The 17,609-nt window shown below is 35.6% G+C and overlaps 1 protein-coding gene across 1 annotated transcript in view; it reads right to left on the bottom strand.

The window, feature by feature from the left end:
* LOC142348211 (isochorismatase domain-containing protein 2-like) overlaps positions 1–17,609 on the bottom strand; it is a 346,917-nt gene that overhangs the window by 30,844 nt on the left and 298,464 nt on the right. Inside the window, exon 4 of the mRNA XM_075399478.1 lies at positions 13,881–14,142. Within this exon, the coding sequence (XP_075255593.1) occupies positions 13,881–14,142 (262 nt within the window). The remainder of the gene's footprint in view (positions 1–13,880; positions 14,143–17,609) is intronic.

The raw sequence follows: 17,609 nt of genomic DNA, 5'->3' as shown, positions 1-17,609 counted from the left end.
GTGCAAAAGAGTATGGTGAATGTAAGATATCTGTTGGAGAACTTAGATATGTTGCATTTATTTCTTGACTAAAATGGTTTAAATTTTGATTAGATGAGCCTGGTGAAAATTTTTTCGATTGAGATCTAGTTACTGGTTTGTTTGTTGAACTGCTGGGCTTTTTCCCTGAATATTTTGCTATACTTGCTCTAACTTGATCTAGTTTTGTCTCTCTACTTGGTGTATTTGACTGTTGTGCTGCTTGTGCTGATGCTTTTATTGCTTCGCGTTTTTCTTCTTGTTCCAGTCTGGCACGTGCATTTTTTGGTCTAGGACTGCCTGATCTTCTAACTTGGTTGGTTAGGTAAGGGTTTGTTCTATCTTCTTGATGCAACATTATTTCTCTATCACGTTTAAATCCGCGTACATTTTTCCGCTGTTGGTAGTCTGTTGATTTGAATGAACTTTTCTCTGGTTTTCGTTTTGGGTTATAAGGTCTGGCTCTTATTTTTCTATCAGTTAAAGCAAATTGTTCTTCGTGTGTTTCTGGAGGCGATTCAATATCGAATGGTACTATTGACGGTTGTGGCTGTTGAGATGGTACAAACATTTCATCATCTGATGAGGATGATACTAGAGGAACACGAACTTCTGGTTCTTGTTGTCTGATTTCATCAGCAATTAACGGATTAACTGGTATTCGGGCAATTTGTTCTGCTTCCAGGTTTAGGTCAGCTAAATTTTCATCTGAACTGCTATTTTCATCAAATAAATTTGGGATTGCTTCGTCTGAACTTGAGGAATCAAATACTGGAAGATAGACTGGGGCAGTTCGTGGTCTAACTGCTGGTGCTACTACCATTGGTGGGGCCGGTGGGGCTACTGGAGGTGCTGCTACTGCTGGTCCTGCTAATGGTCCACCTAGGGGAACATTTATGGTCACTCTGACTGGATCTTGTTTCACTTTCTTGGATTGTTGTATCTCTGTTTCTTGCTCATTGATTAATTCTGGGATATGTTTGTCAAATAGGTCAGGTTCCATGTGTTGTCTTCTCGACGGATCAGGTTGAAAGTTTACAGGATTGATGACTTCGAGATCTTCAGGAGGTTCACTTGGTTTAATTGGCTTCAGTCTGATGCGATGAACACATTGTGTGTAATTCGTATTTACTTTTCGAATGATGTAATTAGAATCAGTAAGGGCTTTTTCCACTTTATATAGCGGGAGCCATTTCTGTACTTGGGAAGCTATTACTGTTGATTGTTCTAGTAGCTTAGGATTTAAAAGTAAACAGAATGATTTCTCCGGAATCGGTTTCGCTGAAGCTTTTTGATCATAATACTTTTTGTACTTCAGGTATGCGGTCGTCAGTTTTTCTTTGTTTTCTCCAAACTTTTGCATCATGGCATCTTGCAGTTCATTTACAAAGTCAGAGTTTACTGCTACTGCATCCATTACTTTTCTGGAGAACCGTATGTCAAGGGGTTTTATGGGTTCTCTGCCATGGAATAAAGTTGAAGGACAACAATTTGTTGCTGAATGATATGAAGTATTATGAATAAAGGTTGCAAGAGGAACATATTTATGCCAGTCTTTCCATTGTTCTTCAGTGTTGAGTTTTAATATTCGTTTCAGTGGTCCGTGAGATCGTTCTACTGCTCCAATAGTCTGAGGGTGCTTTAGTGAGGCATGTTTTAACTTTACTTCTAGTAAACTTGCTAATTCTGACATTAATTCAGAAGTAAAGTTAGTTCCTAAGTCACTAAGTATTGTTTGAGGAATGTAGCTGTGTTGGAAGAACACCTTTACTAGTTCTCGGGCTACTGTTTCGGCATATCCATTTATTAATGGAACTGCGAATAGGTACTTTGTGAAGACATCTATTGCACTCAAAACATACTTAAATTGCGATGACTTTAGGGGGCCTACTAAATCTATTTGGAGCATATCTCCTGGATATGATTGTAGTGAACTGACTGGTTGTAACTTTGGTGTAATATGGCTTTTTGGTACTCTGTTAAGTTGAAGACAAGTGAGGCAGTTTTTGATGAAACTTATGAAATGTTCGGTGAAGCCTGGATAATAAAATCGCTTTCTAAATTCCTGAATTGTTGCTTTGATGCCTAAGTGACCTGCTGTTTGTGAATTATGGAGCCTATATATAGTCTCTTTCCACAAATGCTTAGGTACGCAGAATTGTTTATGAAGTACTTTTCCAGTATCATCATAAAAATTCCGGTATAAGACATTCCCTTCAAGAATTAATCTGTTTAAGTGTTTGTGATACTTTTTCAAATTTGTTGTAGCATACTTTAGGTCTGGTTGTTGATTGTTTTGTTGAAGCCATTTTATTACTGTTCTAAGGTCTGTATCTTTTTGCTGCTCTTCTGCTAAATTAAGGCTAACTAAGTTGTCTGTAAGATCTGGGATCTCATCTAATGGATTTGGGTACTCAATTGAATTTATTTCTGTTTTTCTTTTTAGTTTAAAGAGCCCTTGAATTTCTGTTACTGGTAAGTTACTTTGACGTTTTTTGTATTCTTCATAAAGTCCAATCTTTTTGAGAGCGTTCAATGCATCTCCATTTAGTTCGTCGTCGTTAATTTCAGTGTCTAGAAGTACGTTTAGTTCAACATCAGGATTTTGTGCCTCTGTATCAATTTCTATTTCTCTGACTGGAATTCTATCTGTTAATTTCAAAGACATGGTTGCTGTTTTATCATTCTCCATTCGGGAGAGGAAATCTGCTGCATAATTAGCGCGTCCAGGAATGTGAGCAATTACTATATTAAATGCGAGTATTCTGTCTAAACAATTCCAAAGTGATGGCGGTATTACTTTTGACTGGAAGAATTGTGTGAGGCTTTTGTTGTCAGTGAGTATAATTACTTGTTTGCTTGATCCCCAAATGTAGTGTGAAAAGTAGTCCATTGCATAGTACAAAGCTAGGAACTCTTTGTAATAAATTGAGAACTTTAATTGTGTGGCATTAAACAAATGCGATCCAAACGAAACGGGAGCGTATGTTTTCTTTTCTTTCTTTCCGGTTTCATTTACGTAGTCTTCCACCATTAGTACAAAACCTGCACCGTGGTAACTAGCGTCACAAAGAATTACATACTGTAGCCCTGGTTTTGGCAATCGCAAAGTTACATTCGTTGCTTCCATTAGATCCTTCTTTATTACTTCTAATGCTTTTACATGTTCTTCTGTGGTTTCTATTACTGCATCCTTCTTCAGGAGCTTGTAAAATGACATTAGTTTTTCACCTAAGTTAGGAATGTAATTTCGGAAGAATTGCGTGAAGCCGATTAATCGTTTTACTTGTTTTGTTGTTTTCGGCATTTTAAATTTATCAAGAAATTTCGTTATTTTTGATTTTTCTGGTGATATTCCTTCTGCACTGATGTTATCTCCAAGGAATTTCATTGTGTCAGTTGCTATTTCACACTTTTCGGGCGACAGTTTCAGTCCGGATTGACGTATACACGTAAAGATTTCTCGTAAAGAGGGTACCAGTTGTTCAAAGTTTGTTACTGCATTTCCAATATCATCCATAAACTGGGTACAGTTTCCTGATGCTAAACATGGGTCCAAGTAATGTCTAATAGAGGAACTGAATCCTGTTACTGACTTATTCAATCCTTGTGCAAGACATTTATAAGCATAAGTTCTCGAAGCAAAGTTAAATGCTAGCAGTTGCACTGATACATCGTCTGCCATTTGCACACAGTGGTATGCTTGAGAACAGTCAAGTTTTGTGAACAATTTTTTCCCGGCAAAGTAATTTATTGCGTCACTCATGTTGGAAATCGGGAAGTTGGTATTCACGTAGTCATTTTTCAACAAGTGGTTTACTTTTCTCAAGTCTATTAATAGTCTGAGTCTTCCTGAATTCTTTCTTTGAGCGAAAAGTGGACTACTATATCTTGATTGAGACAAAGTTGTTATCAGTCCGTAATAATGCATTAGTGCGAGCTCTACTTGTAACTCATTTCTCAAATGCACAGGTGTTGGAGGACCTTGTTCATAAATTGGTATACTTCTTTCTGGAGTTAACTTTATTTTTAAATCTGTATTATATCCAACGTCAAATCTATGTTTCGCAAAGATATCACTGAATTCAACTAGTAGTTCACCTACTACTGCTTTTTGCTCATCATTGAGGGCTGATTTTTCCCACGGAAACTTGCTCAAAAATGTTATTTTATCCTGATTATTACCCTTTGGATCTAATTTCTCCATTTCTTGCAGTTTTAGCAGTTGCTCATAGATATCTCTCTGCAAGGGCGACAAGTTTGTCGGATCTGGGCACGTTTCAGGCGTTGGGAACCATAGTTTTTCATATTCCGGGGCCGGTTTCGCTGGCTGAGATTTTCTTTTCGGGGTGTCTGTAACTTGAATTAATTGATTTATTTCTGTTAAGTAATTTTCGCTCATTTTTGCAACATTTATTAATTGAGGATCTACTTCTAACAACTTTTCAGCTTGGTCTGATGTTAAGAATGAGAATTTGGCTATTTCGTCGCCTTTATTTATGGTAATTCGGTGATCGGTAATGTTCAGGACATAGATGTACAGAATGTTATTTTCAGCAACTTTACTTAAAGAGGATGTTAATATTACTTCACTGTCTTTTTCAAATATTTCGTTTGGAATTATTACCCCACAGAGGTCAGTGAATGATTCTAGTTTATCATAAAGCTTGCATTCTAATACTGCTTGTTGATTTGGCTGTAAGACTTGCTTTTTCTGTGTATAAACTCCGAATTTTTTACGTTTTACAACTCTTCTGGGTTGCTTTTCTGGCTTTATTTCATTTATTTGCAGAGTTTGATCAGGGAATTTAATGTAACTTTGTCCTGGGCAGATGCTAACTTTGTGTTTAACGAAGAATGGGTTGCCTAATATTACAGGAGTTGTGACAATTAAAACAAGGAAATCTTCTGTAAATGTTTGTGTGCCCAATTTAAATGTAATTTTAATTGCTTTATCAATTTTTACTATGTTTCCGTTTGCCATTTTAACTTTATCTAGATCTGGCTTTTCTATTTCTGTTATTGAATTGATATTTGTATTAATAAGTTCCTTGTAAAACTCACGACTTATCACGTTGGCAAATGCTCCTGTATCGATTAGTGCACGTCTTTCTAATTCTCCATTAAACTTAACTTTAACATAGGACAATGTTCTGCCTAAAAGTGGGACAATGCTGAATAATTGCTGAACATGTGGTGTTGGCTTTGGTGCGGATTGAGGTACTTGATTTGGGAGTTGCACGGAATTATTAACTTTACTTTTGTTATTATTACTTTTGCGTTTTCTACGCTTTTTGTTACTTTTAATATAAACTGGCTCTATTACTTTATCTAAGCTAGACGTGCTTTCGTTATAATAATTAACTGAGTTTTTATAATTTTTACTTGGTTTTTTAAAGTTGGGTGGCTTTATTAGTTTTTTTGTTGATTAAATGGGTAATTCATACCTCTCATATTTCTCCTTTGAGGAATACTTGCATGATTAAACTGGTTTGCTTGTTGAGTGCTATATCGGTTTTGTACTGGACTATCGTAAACTATACCCTGTCTAAGAAGGTTTTGAGGGGTATTTTTCGTTGGGAACCGGTAAACTGGTCTATTAACATAAGCTGGATGAACAAATGGGGGACTGTCTGAAGGTTCGGTCCAATAATTACGAGTTTGTGGCTGTTTGTTATAATGAAACGGTCTAGGGGCATTAAATTGTGGTCTAAACTCTCGGTAATTGTTAGCACGGGGGGCGTACTGTTGCTGGGGCCGATAGTTTTGCTGAACTGGACGGTAATTAGACTGATATTGAGGGTAATTTTGTCGATAATTTTGGTATTGAGGGTTGAAATTTTGTCTATAACTTTGTTTGTAGACTTGTTTAGGGTAATGAGGTGTGAATGTGTTTACTGGGCCTTGTTCTGATGGCTCATTGTTAGGTGCTGTTCTCTGCTCAAGTTTCTGCTCAAGTTCTTTCTGATTATTTGAAATAGTAGCTATTGCTTTTAACATTTTATCAGTGTTTGTTTCCGTTATTTCATTAAAACCGTCGTCAAAGTACTCTTCTCTGTTACACATCTCCCTTATTGCAATTTGTTGGCTAGCTAAGGTGCATAATTGATCAATGGTATCTGTATCTGGCCTTTCTAAGAGCTTAGGCTTAAGCCAGTTTGGCATGGACTTAATAAAGAAGCGCTTTATTTGCTCGTCTTTTCGATTTTCTGACATTTCAATAGCAGATTCTCTTGCTGCTGTCTCTCTTTCGAATCTACGGGCTTCAGCATCACCTCCTCCTGCTGCCGCTACTACTATTTCAGGTGCTGGATATGCTTTATTGGCCTCTGTTCTTAACTTTACTAAGAAATTTTTAACAGTGTCTGTTTTTGGATTAAACTTTTGATTCTCTAACTTTATAATTCTGATCTCTCTCAAGTCATCCTGCGTGAATCTATTTCTTAGAGCTGTTATACTGTCTTCGAAGACTAGTCTGGTAGCCTCTGGTAGGGTTAAGAAGTATCGTAAAGCGTCTGCTTTTAAATGTAATTGCAAAAAGTTCGCTTGTTGCGCGTTTGCGATTGCTGCAACTCCGATTGCACCTGTTATTAGTTGTACAAACTCGTTAAAATTGTCCGTTTCTGATCCGGAAAAGGGCGTTATGTTGATCTGCGCGTGTGCCATTTTGCTTTTTACCCGATTAGATTATAAACTTTTCGTTCAATCAGTCTTACTTTCGTTCTAAAATATTAAATAGCACGCTTAACTTAACTTAATGGAGAGATTAAGGGGATTTAAGTGAAGAAAACAGTTAAATGAATAGCACAAGAATATCAGAAAAGAAACTACTGAAACCATTCGTTCAGAAAATAATAAAGAAGGGCTGCTTATAAGCCTATTCCTAAAGCTCCGGTCGAATCGTCAGACTTATATCGTTGAAGCCGTATGGGCCGCCGAAGTCTCACCTCTAAAGAGTGCCCCTTAGTTTAGGAAAATTCGTGGGGACCACGACCGCACAGGCCTTGTGGAAGCTGCACTCAGATAGGCAACAGCATAATTGACCGAAGTCACTGTTTGATTCATTAACCTCCGGAGCTGGGTGGGGAAATAGAATATAATTGTTTTTATTTTGTTTTAAATTTATGTTTTGCCCTCTTTTAGTTAATATTTAAGTGATGATTTCAGTAATTTAGCTTATTCTGATGTTATCTGATAATCAGTGATGATGTTGTTAAGGTTAATATCTCTATCAGATTGAAGTTTGTGACGGATAAGGCCAAATTTGCGAGATTTCTGATTTAAACTTTTTGCTGTCCAATAAATTGCTACACGTTTATCATCTTTATCTAGCACATAAATAACGATGGACTTAAAAGCTGAAGAGGAAAAAGCGCTTATTATCTGAGCTTGTGTTTTATTGCTGTTATGGGTATAATTGATGTTATTGCCTTCAATATGTTCAACAAAATTGGGGGAAGCTCGGCAATTATTAATAGCGGGGAGAATTTGTTCTTTATAAATTGACATAAATAAAGCACCAAAATTAATTTTACAAATTCATTTACTCACAATATCCTCGCTTGCAAATACCCTGTGTTGTTTTTGTCCGTTGTGGTGGCTGTGGTTGAGTTTGTTCCAGTTATTGTCCACTCAAACACATTTGTATTACTGTTACACTTAGTCCACAGAGACACAAACACAGTTTCCACCCATTCTTTCCTTTGTTACTGCTTTTTGTGTTATCATCTTGCTCGGAAAGGAAGTGCTGGATGTGGTTCTGGATGATTGGAGGCTCTTAAGGTAATGAAGAAGAAGAAAAGAAAGAAGACAACAGAATAAAGAAAGGAAATATCGAAAATATCAAGGAATTAATCGAATTATCGGTCCGTTAAACTGGAAAACAGTTAATAACTCCTGTCACCATGTTACGCACTGATTTTTAATAGTGATCCTCGTGGTGTTATTGAGGTTTATATTTGATGTAATTAACTTGAATAATTAGCATTTTACAAGGACTTATTTTGGTGTTTCACAGTGCGATTTTTAGCAGATATATTTTGAATAAAATTAGCTAGTAATAGCCTTTTATTGAGCGGTTCAGATGCGTGATATATCCACTAGTTTGCCTTGTTTTTTAATGTTAAGTTAGTCGCTATTTCTTCTGTAACTAAGTTTACCAAACTTGGAGGTTTTCAAGAGAATTTCCAGTTCAATCTTTAATTATTTTTAGCAAGAATTATTTAATAATTTTAACAAGAAGTTTCTCGAGTTTTATCAAGTTTTTATAAGACGATAGGCAACTGATTGTCAGGCTGGTTCTCCGGTGTTCTGGTGATAGTGGGTTCCGCGAGTTTGTGCCTTGAGTTGTATTGGTCCTTCGCAAATATTTAATGATTTTCAAGTAGGGCGATTTCCGGCTTTTGTACGTCTCTTCATGTTTGTTAAGTACATATACAAGTTCCGTATTAGCACCTACTTTATCAGAATAATTACTTCACCAAGTACATAATCTCTCATGAAGTTATTTACTGATTATGTGAATTTATCATCAAGAAACTCAAAAAAGTAAATATTGAGGCTTTTAGGCACTTGAAGTGTTTGCTAGTAAAACCTGTCAATCTGCGGTTGTTTTTCGTAAACATAAACAAATTAGAGGTTACAGGCCTAGGTGGGAATACTGGCTATATATGGCCTTGAAACTAACTGAATATTAATTAATATAAAGCACTTAATTATGGATATTTTAAGGAATATCATCACGTAACTATGAGGGACGAAATAGGTGCGTGACACTTTTTATTCCAGAAAACTCATAAAGGAAGCAGAAGTAAAACTAGCCTTCTTTTGAAATTACTCAAAACTGTGTCAGCACTTTTTAGGCCACTACTTTAACGGTAAGTTTAAACAAAATGATAAAAAGAAACATATTTGGGGCCAATTTATATGAAAAAGCTGAAATTTGAAAAATTTAGCAACTATATCGAATCAAAAACTTCAGCAAATCTACTATGTGTTTATAGGCAAAACCAATAACGCTTTTGACTAAAATTTGAGCTAAAGTTCCGGAAAAAGTGAACAGAGACAACAGATATAATTAGAATTTTCACAAAAGTTTAAACTTCAGTAATTGCCAGGGAAAAAAACGAAAATCCAATAATTAATTGTGCATTTAATTTCATCTTAAAATATGTCTAATTTCGTATTGTAAGCTGTACGAGCTTTTTTAATGATACCAATCACAACTCTCTACGATGAATATAACGATCGGCCAATATTGCCAGAACAAAAAAACCAGTTGAGTATATAGCTCCTGCCCCACTAAGGTGGGTCAGAGCAATTACCGTCTAGACATATTTACTATTTTATACTTTCAGGTTTTACAGATTCAGGAACAGTCAACGTAAGAACCGTTGTCAAGTAGGGTTTATGCGTTCATACTCTGAAGATAAACTATGTACCTTGTTACCAATCAAGACAGTCTGACTAGAACAGAGAGAAGTTTAATATGTCAGCTATAATCACCTTAGAAAAGCGTAATGAATACCAGACTGCAAAATTGAAAATAGAAACCTTCTTCTCTTGATAAACTGCAAATAAAATGCAAGGCTGCCTTTTATTGTTTAATCGCCCGCAAGGCTACAAACGTGAACAAAAATCTCCAGCAGTGACGTCTGTGTTTTTGAATTACATGAACAAACCACCAATTTAAATAAACAATTGATGTCAGACGAGCGTAAAAAGGCTCCACTACCAATCAAACCGATATTTTTACAAGCAATCTACCCTTGAAAAACCTTTTAACAAACCCCGGAGTAAAAAGAACAGCGTGATTAAAGGTTGAATTAAAAGTCCATTTTCTTCTGATCACGATTATTTGATCTGTTTTAATGCGTCAAAATTCATTCTTTTCTCGATAAATGAATTCAAATTTGAAGCCTGGCAAGGGCATTTAAGACATTCGGCAATCAGACGCACGTCAATTTTCAAAGCGGTTAATTATACGTCAACAAGTGTTTATGATGGTAAAAGAGTTTGGGGGAAACCGCAAAAATTGGAACAAAACGTGTCATTTTGACAGTTGACGTTAAATTGAATTCAGAGGAAGAGTATAATCATTATCTAAACCAAAGGAGAGCCAATGAATCTGATTGTTAGATCAATTCTTAAAATTTTAAAAGCAATCTTGATAACTTTGTAGTTAGTTTTTTAACAACTCACCCACCAAACAATAGATTGTTGTCACGTATATTTGCGCCAAATTTAGAAAAGGACAGCATATTATTTTTCTTTACTTTCTTGTGTAATTTCTACGGAAAAATAGGTATAAACAAACAGGTACATTAAAGGGGGGGTGTCGTTGGTCAAATCAAACAAGCGATTTTTTCCAAACAGTTGCGTGTATGGATGTTTCATATGGCCCCAGCGAGAGTTGGAAGACTAATTTATGTAAAAACTACCTATTGATCATCAAGAGCAAACTATCAAACAGATAACGTAATGCTGAGCATAGTGACTGCATATTCAAATGAGACAAAAAAAAACAGGCTACTCATGTGACCAATTGTAGCAACAAAATTGTTGGCAAAAATTTTCTGACAAGGCGCACTGATACCATCTCTCCTTACTTGATCACTAGGATATTTTTAATATATCAAATTGTAAAATAGAGTTGTTGCAACAGCATCATTCCATTACAATCATGTTCTCAATATTAATTAGTCAATTTTTTTTCGATTAGTCAAATAAAATTGAGGAAACAAAAAACTTTTCTCACAAGCGAAGTTTAACAAGAGTTGGCTTTGGCTATTGATACATACGTGTTGTTTCAATTACGGATTCAAGTTGTTTTTTTTTAAATGATTCGCCTGATAAAAACACAAACAGAAAACGGGGTTAAAATTTTGTTTCTTTATAGCAACTGGCACTTGCATTTCCAATTTTCTCCATTCAACTCAAACGAACGCTCATAGAACGAACGCCATTGTTAATTTCCAACAAAGCAGAATTTATACAGGAGACAGCAGGGAGACAACATCTGTCTAAGGTTGCCGATTCCAGGGTGTTCAAGTTGAGGACTATTTTACTTTTGATATGCAGTTGACAACACAATGAAATACATGTCTATTTGATTTCCTTGGTTGGGCATTATGTTTCCTCAAACACAAGATATTTTGTTCATTTTTTATAGCTGTTGCATTTAAAATTTGCTTTTAGTTTTGCTCAAGAACTGATCGGAAACAAATATTTGGGAATCGCTTGAAGAAAGAGTGGTCGTTAAAAAAATTGATAGAGTAATCTCATGGAAACAAAACTATCACATACCAAGCTTTGCAAAAAAACTTCACTGATAAACATTTCATACATGGCGAAACATCAGCAGGACATTCATTCATTAGCAAGACAACTGCGAAGAACTTCATGAACCTTCAGTAAAACTTTCAAACTTTAGTTTCACACAAAATCTGTCAGAATCAAACCTAGTTATGACAATTGTTGAATTATTCATCAGTGTTTAAAACAGTTCATACAAATAGACACAAGAAATTTCAGAAACACTTGGACTAATTTTCGATTCTTCACGATCAATTTATTTAACAGCGACAAAAGAACATTTAAGTAAAACTTTTTGGACAAAAAATAAAATTTATCTGGTTAAACATATCGTCCGGCGAACTGCTCTCAAACGAGCGGCGAGTGTTTCTTGTCGGTAGTAGCCAGTTGCGTCTTAGAGATGGAGGAATCGTCCTTCACACCATCGGCGAATCGTCCTTCACATCATCAATTTATGTCTCCTCAAAACTGTCCCTATGAATCGCATACTTACAGACTCGTAAAGCGTCAATCTTGATGCCCTCAGGGCTTCACCTGTTCATCGCGATTTTGATAACGAAAGGTTAAAAAACACTTGGAACAAGAAGAAGAAGAAATTGACTGAACTCGCTGATTTCAATTGTAAAACTTGACAACTATGTTCACCGAAAAAAAAATTAAATTGTATTTAATTTTGATATAAGAAATATAGCAACAAAACTTGTCAAGCCTACCCCAACATAAATACATGTTCTCGATCATTTACAGGCTGGAATATTGAGTTGTAAACAGTATAGACAATGAGGCGTTAAACTTTACCAAAACTAAACTGACAGAGAACACAAAAGCCAATCTTGATAAATTATTCGCTCTCTTGGTTTTGCAGAAAAAAAATGCAAACAAAACAAACATCGATATCAATTCTACTGAGCTAGTCTATGTTTTTCAAAATCCGCTAATTAGACATCTTCAATGGCACAGTAACCTATAGTGGTTGAAAGCGAATGGAGAACGATGTGTGCTTCAACAACCGTTGAAGTAACAATTAGCGAGAGAGCAGACACTCTAGAAAACAAGAATTCGGAAAAAAAACCTGAAATTAACAACAATGGAACCCATTTTAATCAGTCTTCCTCCAATAAAGATAATGCAATAGAATGAAAGAACCAATTTAGAAGAACAATGAAACCTTCACTGGAAAAATCTGATGAAGCATGGTACAAAAGAGAAATTGTCGCTTAAAACTGGAAAGGGGCTACATGTCGAAAAAAAGCCGAAAGCTAAGACACAAAGACGCACAAATCTCGACTAATCTGAGGGATCTTCTACAACGGAACAACTTGTAATTGATGCCTATAGAACCAAAATATCACCAAAAACCATGTAAAACTAATTGCAACCTAAAAACTCTCTTTGAGCTGCATAAACTAGAGGAAGAAAACAAAAACCATTTCGAGATATCTAATAATACAAAAGGACAAAAATGGCTCTAGAAATTATTATTTTAACATAACCCATTATCATCAGAATAATTGCTCTCGAACGACTAGTGGGAGCTCTAACCTATTGCAGCCCTCTTCAGTCGGAAGGGGGACTAAAATCACGATGTGTGCTTCAAATGACGTAAATAAAGGTTATAATATACCACTATAGTCACTAATAAAATTTAAAGTAAAAAAAACACAAATTTTGGCGCACTTTTCATTTGACGTTTCGTAGTGAACTGCCACCACTTGAGTTCAGCTGCTTCAAATTGTAAATGAGAGAGAATTTTAAATCACCCAAAACGAAAAAAGGGGAGCAAAATTCGCTCGAAAAGTCAAATCAGTCAAGAAAAAATTGTGCATAAAAAGATCAGCACGTTTACAATAAATGCTTCAAACTTTGTTCGAGAGCAATTAATTACCTTTCGACAACATCGATTACCTATTTCTGTTTGTAACATTGATTAACAATACATCAGGTCGTCGGAATAGCTTCGATTTCGATTTGGTTGAATTGAATATACTGATATCAAAATCAACAGAACTTACTTGCTAAACCTGCTGGTGTATCTTTGAACGAATAACAATTTAGTTTAAAAATTAGTGATAATGAAAGAAAAACAAAAACCGAAACAGAGAGCAACCACACTGGGCAAAAAATTAGATTTCAAGACTAAAAAAAATTGCTTTGAAAATACGGTACACGTCAACAAATATTTCACTCTCTTAGGGACAACTTTTCATACATACTGATTTCTCTCTCTCAAAATAACGCATGAACCAAAGCGCCTCTAACTTCCTCTCTTTTGACTTTTGTTCACCAGACTCACCATAACATTTCGGTTCACGTGCAGCATTAACATATACACCCTTCTTCGCTGAGACTCAACCGATTTTTTAAAAAATTAATCAACACCAATCCAGAAGATAACCATTATGCGATATAAACTCACCATAGTTCGCTAAAAAAGAAGCCAATAACAGCTCCTCTCATCTATCGCAGCTATTAATAATTTTAATACCAAAGCCAAGACTTAGTTTGAAGTTTCTGAATTCCGAAATTCGATGAAAATTTTCACATCTAACCTGTCGACTAAACTTCGAGATGAAACACAATCAGCAGCAATATGCACGTTGACATTCTGTTCTAACAAATCAATAGTCGTTTGCAACACACAAACGTGACTTTCGATCCCTGTTAAGATCACATCAGTCACACTTTCACCAGAAGGAACTGAAGATGTTATCTCTTTGATTGAAGGTATGCACATTGAAAAGAGGGTTTTTTCGTGATACTTTGTGTCTTCCGGAAGTAGAGTTTTCAACTCGTCAACTGTGTGACCAAGGCCTGAAAAAGTGATGAAAACATACTTCTACGGTTATGTCGGCTCCCTACTTAGCACCTTTATGCAGTTTAATTCAAAATTTGAGGCTTCTTTGTTGCTAAGCCACACCCCGCTCAAGCTATAATAGCAAAAAGAGGCAAAAAGGATCCCAGATTTTTGAAAACTACAATTCAATAAAGCACGCGATTATTTTTTCATAGTCGCATGCTATTTAGTGGGATATAGATTGTTATTAGGGGTTCATAAACAGCACTGGTGGCGAATGGCACAAAGATTGAAGATAAAATCAGCACAGTAGCTAAAACCAAAGGGCAAAACAACAAAACTTTAATTTAGATTCCCTTCAAAGGGTTACCAAACTCAATTATGGCGTCAATTTTTGAATTCTTAACAACTGAGTTTACCACCTTGCAGCTTGTACTATCAAAATTGAATATTTAAATAAACAAAGTTCCAAGAAAAACTTTCAATTAACGTTCAAGTCGCGCCAAATTGACTATTAGCTAGTCAATATTTAATGAATAGCTCCTCGACTACACCCGCTGTTCAATTAAAAAATGTAACAAGAACCATAACGTACATTATTACGTTGCAAAGGGTACAAATTTATTTGAGTACACGTTTTCGACTCTGTCGTTTCCCACTTAATTTGTTCAAAGGGGGCTCATTTTTCGGAGCTCATCTTAATTCAGGGAAAATAATTTTGCCGATCATTATATTTCCCAAAAAATGTGTGGTATCATTATAGAGCCCATCACGCGCTGAATGGAGTCACAACTAGGTTACCTCGAGTCACGCCCTGACATTCTTTGTCTAACAGAAACCTCGCTTAAAGATAATATGACAACGTATTGCTTCAAGTTATCACGCGCTGGTTATAAAACGCTGGTTTCGAAAACAAGACCCTAACGTGGAGGAGGTGTAATGATTCAATGCCGGGAGGCAGTAAAATCAGTCGCTGAGGAACAGTGCAACTTAGATGAAAGCCTTCTGATCAAAGTAGAAGCAAATAAAAATACTACTTCATATTAGTTGTTTATAATCCTCCAAGAAATAACAAAATGGAGTTTCTTGCACGCCTTGAGCAAACCTTGGAATGTTTAAGGAAAAAAGACTGCAGTGTTATCATTTATGATGACTTCAATATCAACATTTTAAAGAAAACTAATCTAACAGCAGCCTATTTTGATATTATTAATAGTAATGGCTTCGAGCTGCTAAATAGTGATCCGATACGAATTTCAACTTCTATGGATTCCCGTATCGACCATTTTATAACAAAAAATGTGGAAGGCAAGATTAAAACTCACAAAGATGAAAATTTTTCAGAGCACTATCCAGTTTTCCTTGAAATTGTTGCCAAACATAGCAATTTCAAACCAGAGTTAAATTTTCGAGATATCTCGTTTACAAAATCTCAAGTGAAGTCAAGAGACGTTTTGTTTTACATTGAGTGATCAATTGCAAAAATGAATTAAATGGTTGAATTAATACATTTTTCAATTCCTTCCAACAGTGTTTTCGGCTGGTTTTTGATCATTATACTCCTATGAAAAATTATTGTCACAAATCAAAGCTGAAGCCAAAATGGTTAACTAACAATTTGAAAAAATTTTATCAACAAAAGAAATAAAGCACATGGCCAATGGTCCAAAGATCGGAATAACGTCAGCTTCAGAAAAAAATTTCTACTTTTGAGATACCGAGTTGTGAAAGCGAGTAAAAAATGCAAACGAACTATTTTTAAAAATTTTGAAATTTGTCTGGGTGACTCAAGGAAAGTTTTCAAAAAATTCTTCAGGGCAAAAATGAAAAGTCAGATCAAATACCCATGTTGGAAACAGGATTCAGACAATTATCAAAACCATTTGATATAGCGCAAGAGATGAACTCTTTTTTTCTCTTCTGTTGGAGAAAAACTCGGCAATTCATGTGTTCAAATTCCCTCAAATAGCAAAACTTTCAATCAGCAAGCTCATTTTTCAACAGGTTCTATGATACCAATGAAAAGGAGATATCTGATGTCATTGAAACCTATCAAATAAAACTTTTTGTGTTTAAGACTAAACATGTTCCAAATTATTAAAGCCTTGTAAAGACATAGTGGCTCCCTACTTATCAAAACTGGTTATTATGTCAATCCTTCAGGGTATTTTCCCTACTGCTTTGTCCATCGCAAAAGTTTTTCCTCTTTTCAAATCAGGAAATGAAGCTTGTTGTAATGACTACAGGCCCATCTCTTTTAATATGTTGGGGCATAATCTTTGAAAAATAGCTTACTCCAGGATCTATAATTCTCTTGAAAGCGACAGTCTCTTAGACAAGAATCAGTTTGGTTTTAGGCGCAAGCATTGTACTACTGATGCCATTGCCAAATTTACGGAAAAAGCAAGAGCGCATAATGGTAGCAAAACAACGGCAACTGTCTTCATTGATCTAAAGAAAAAGTTTGATACAATTGACCATGAAATTTTTCTTACGAAAATTGATCTTTATGGCTAAGTGGGTCTTTGCAAAAATTAGATGAAAAGTTTTCTGAGCATTTGTCAGCAGTGTGTTGAAGTAAATCCTGTAAGATCTAAGCTGTCTGATATAAAATACGGCGTTCCTAAAGGTTAAATTCTAGGCCCCTTGTTGTTCATCATTTTTACAAACGACCTCCCTAAGGCATGTAAAAGCAAAGACGTTTCTTTTTGCCGCCGATACTAACATTGCGGGCATTAACTTCTCCGAAAATGAGCTGGAAGTGGATCTAGGTAGTGTAAAACTTGGCTGTTACGCAACAAATTAACACTGAATTTAGAGAAAACGGCGCATGTTAATTTCAAAAATGTGACTCCAGATTCCAGTTATCTAAACATAGCTGGAAAGTGTCAAATTTCCCAATCGCACTGCAAGTAGTTAGGAATTGTTTTGGACAATCAATTGAAGCATTATTACCATATCGAAACTATTCGTAAAAAACTCAGTGTTCAGTTTGGAATTTTGAGCAAATTAAGGCACTTAGTTCCTAGAGTTTTCCCGCTGAGGTATTATGATACAAACATTAAACCCATAATTTAGTATGGATTTTTAGTTTATGGATGTACATCGCTGAATGCACTAAAGCCCATTCAAATTCTTCAAAAGAAAGTTTTGCGTAAAATCTTTCATGAAAAAAAGATGAGCATGTTGGCAATCTTTTTGCCCAGAATAAAACTCTTTCGGTCTAGGAACTGTACATATATGAGCTACTGAAATGTGTTCTTCGTTCTGCTGGAAAATTGCATTCTGAGGAATATATGAAAAACCTCTAACTATAAAGAAAACCCCCGTTTAACGCGCAGTGCTCAAAAAAATCTAAAATTGCCTTCCGAGTCATAAAGGTTTAAAAAATGTTCGCTAGCCTTTAGAGGAGCAAAATTGTTCAACTCGCTGATTGAAAACGCTGCTCTTGAAACACCTCTTGTGATAGATAATACCAATTTTC

Source organism: Convolutriloba macropyga, chromosome 10 (assembly GCF_964194025.1).
Source record: "Convolutriloba macropyga chromosome 10, txConMacr16.3, whole genome shotgun sequence".
Lineage (NCBI taxonomy): Eukaryota > Metazoa > Xenacoelomorpha > Acoela > Convolutidae > Convolutriloba > Convolutriloba macropyga.
Note: the sequence above shows the minus strand (reverse complement) of the source record. Positions and strands in the feature narration are given on the sequence as shown.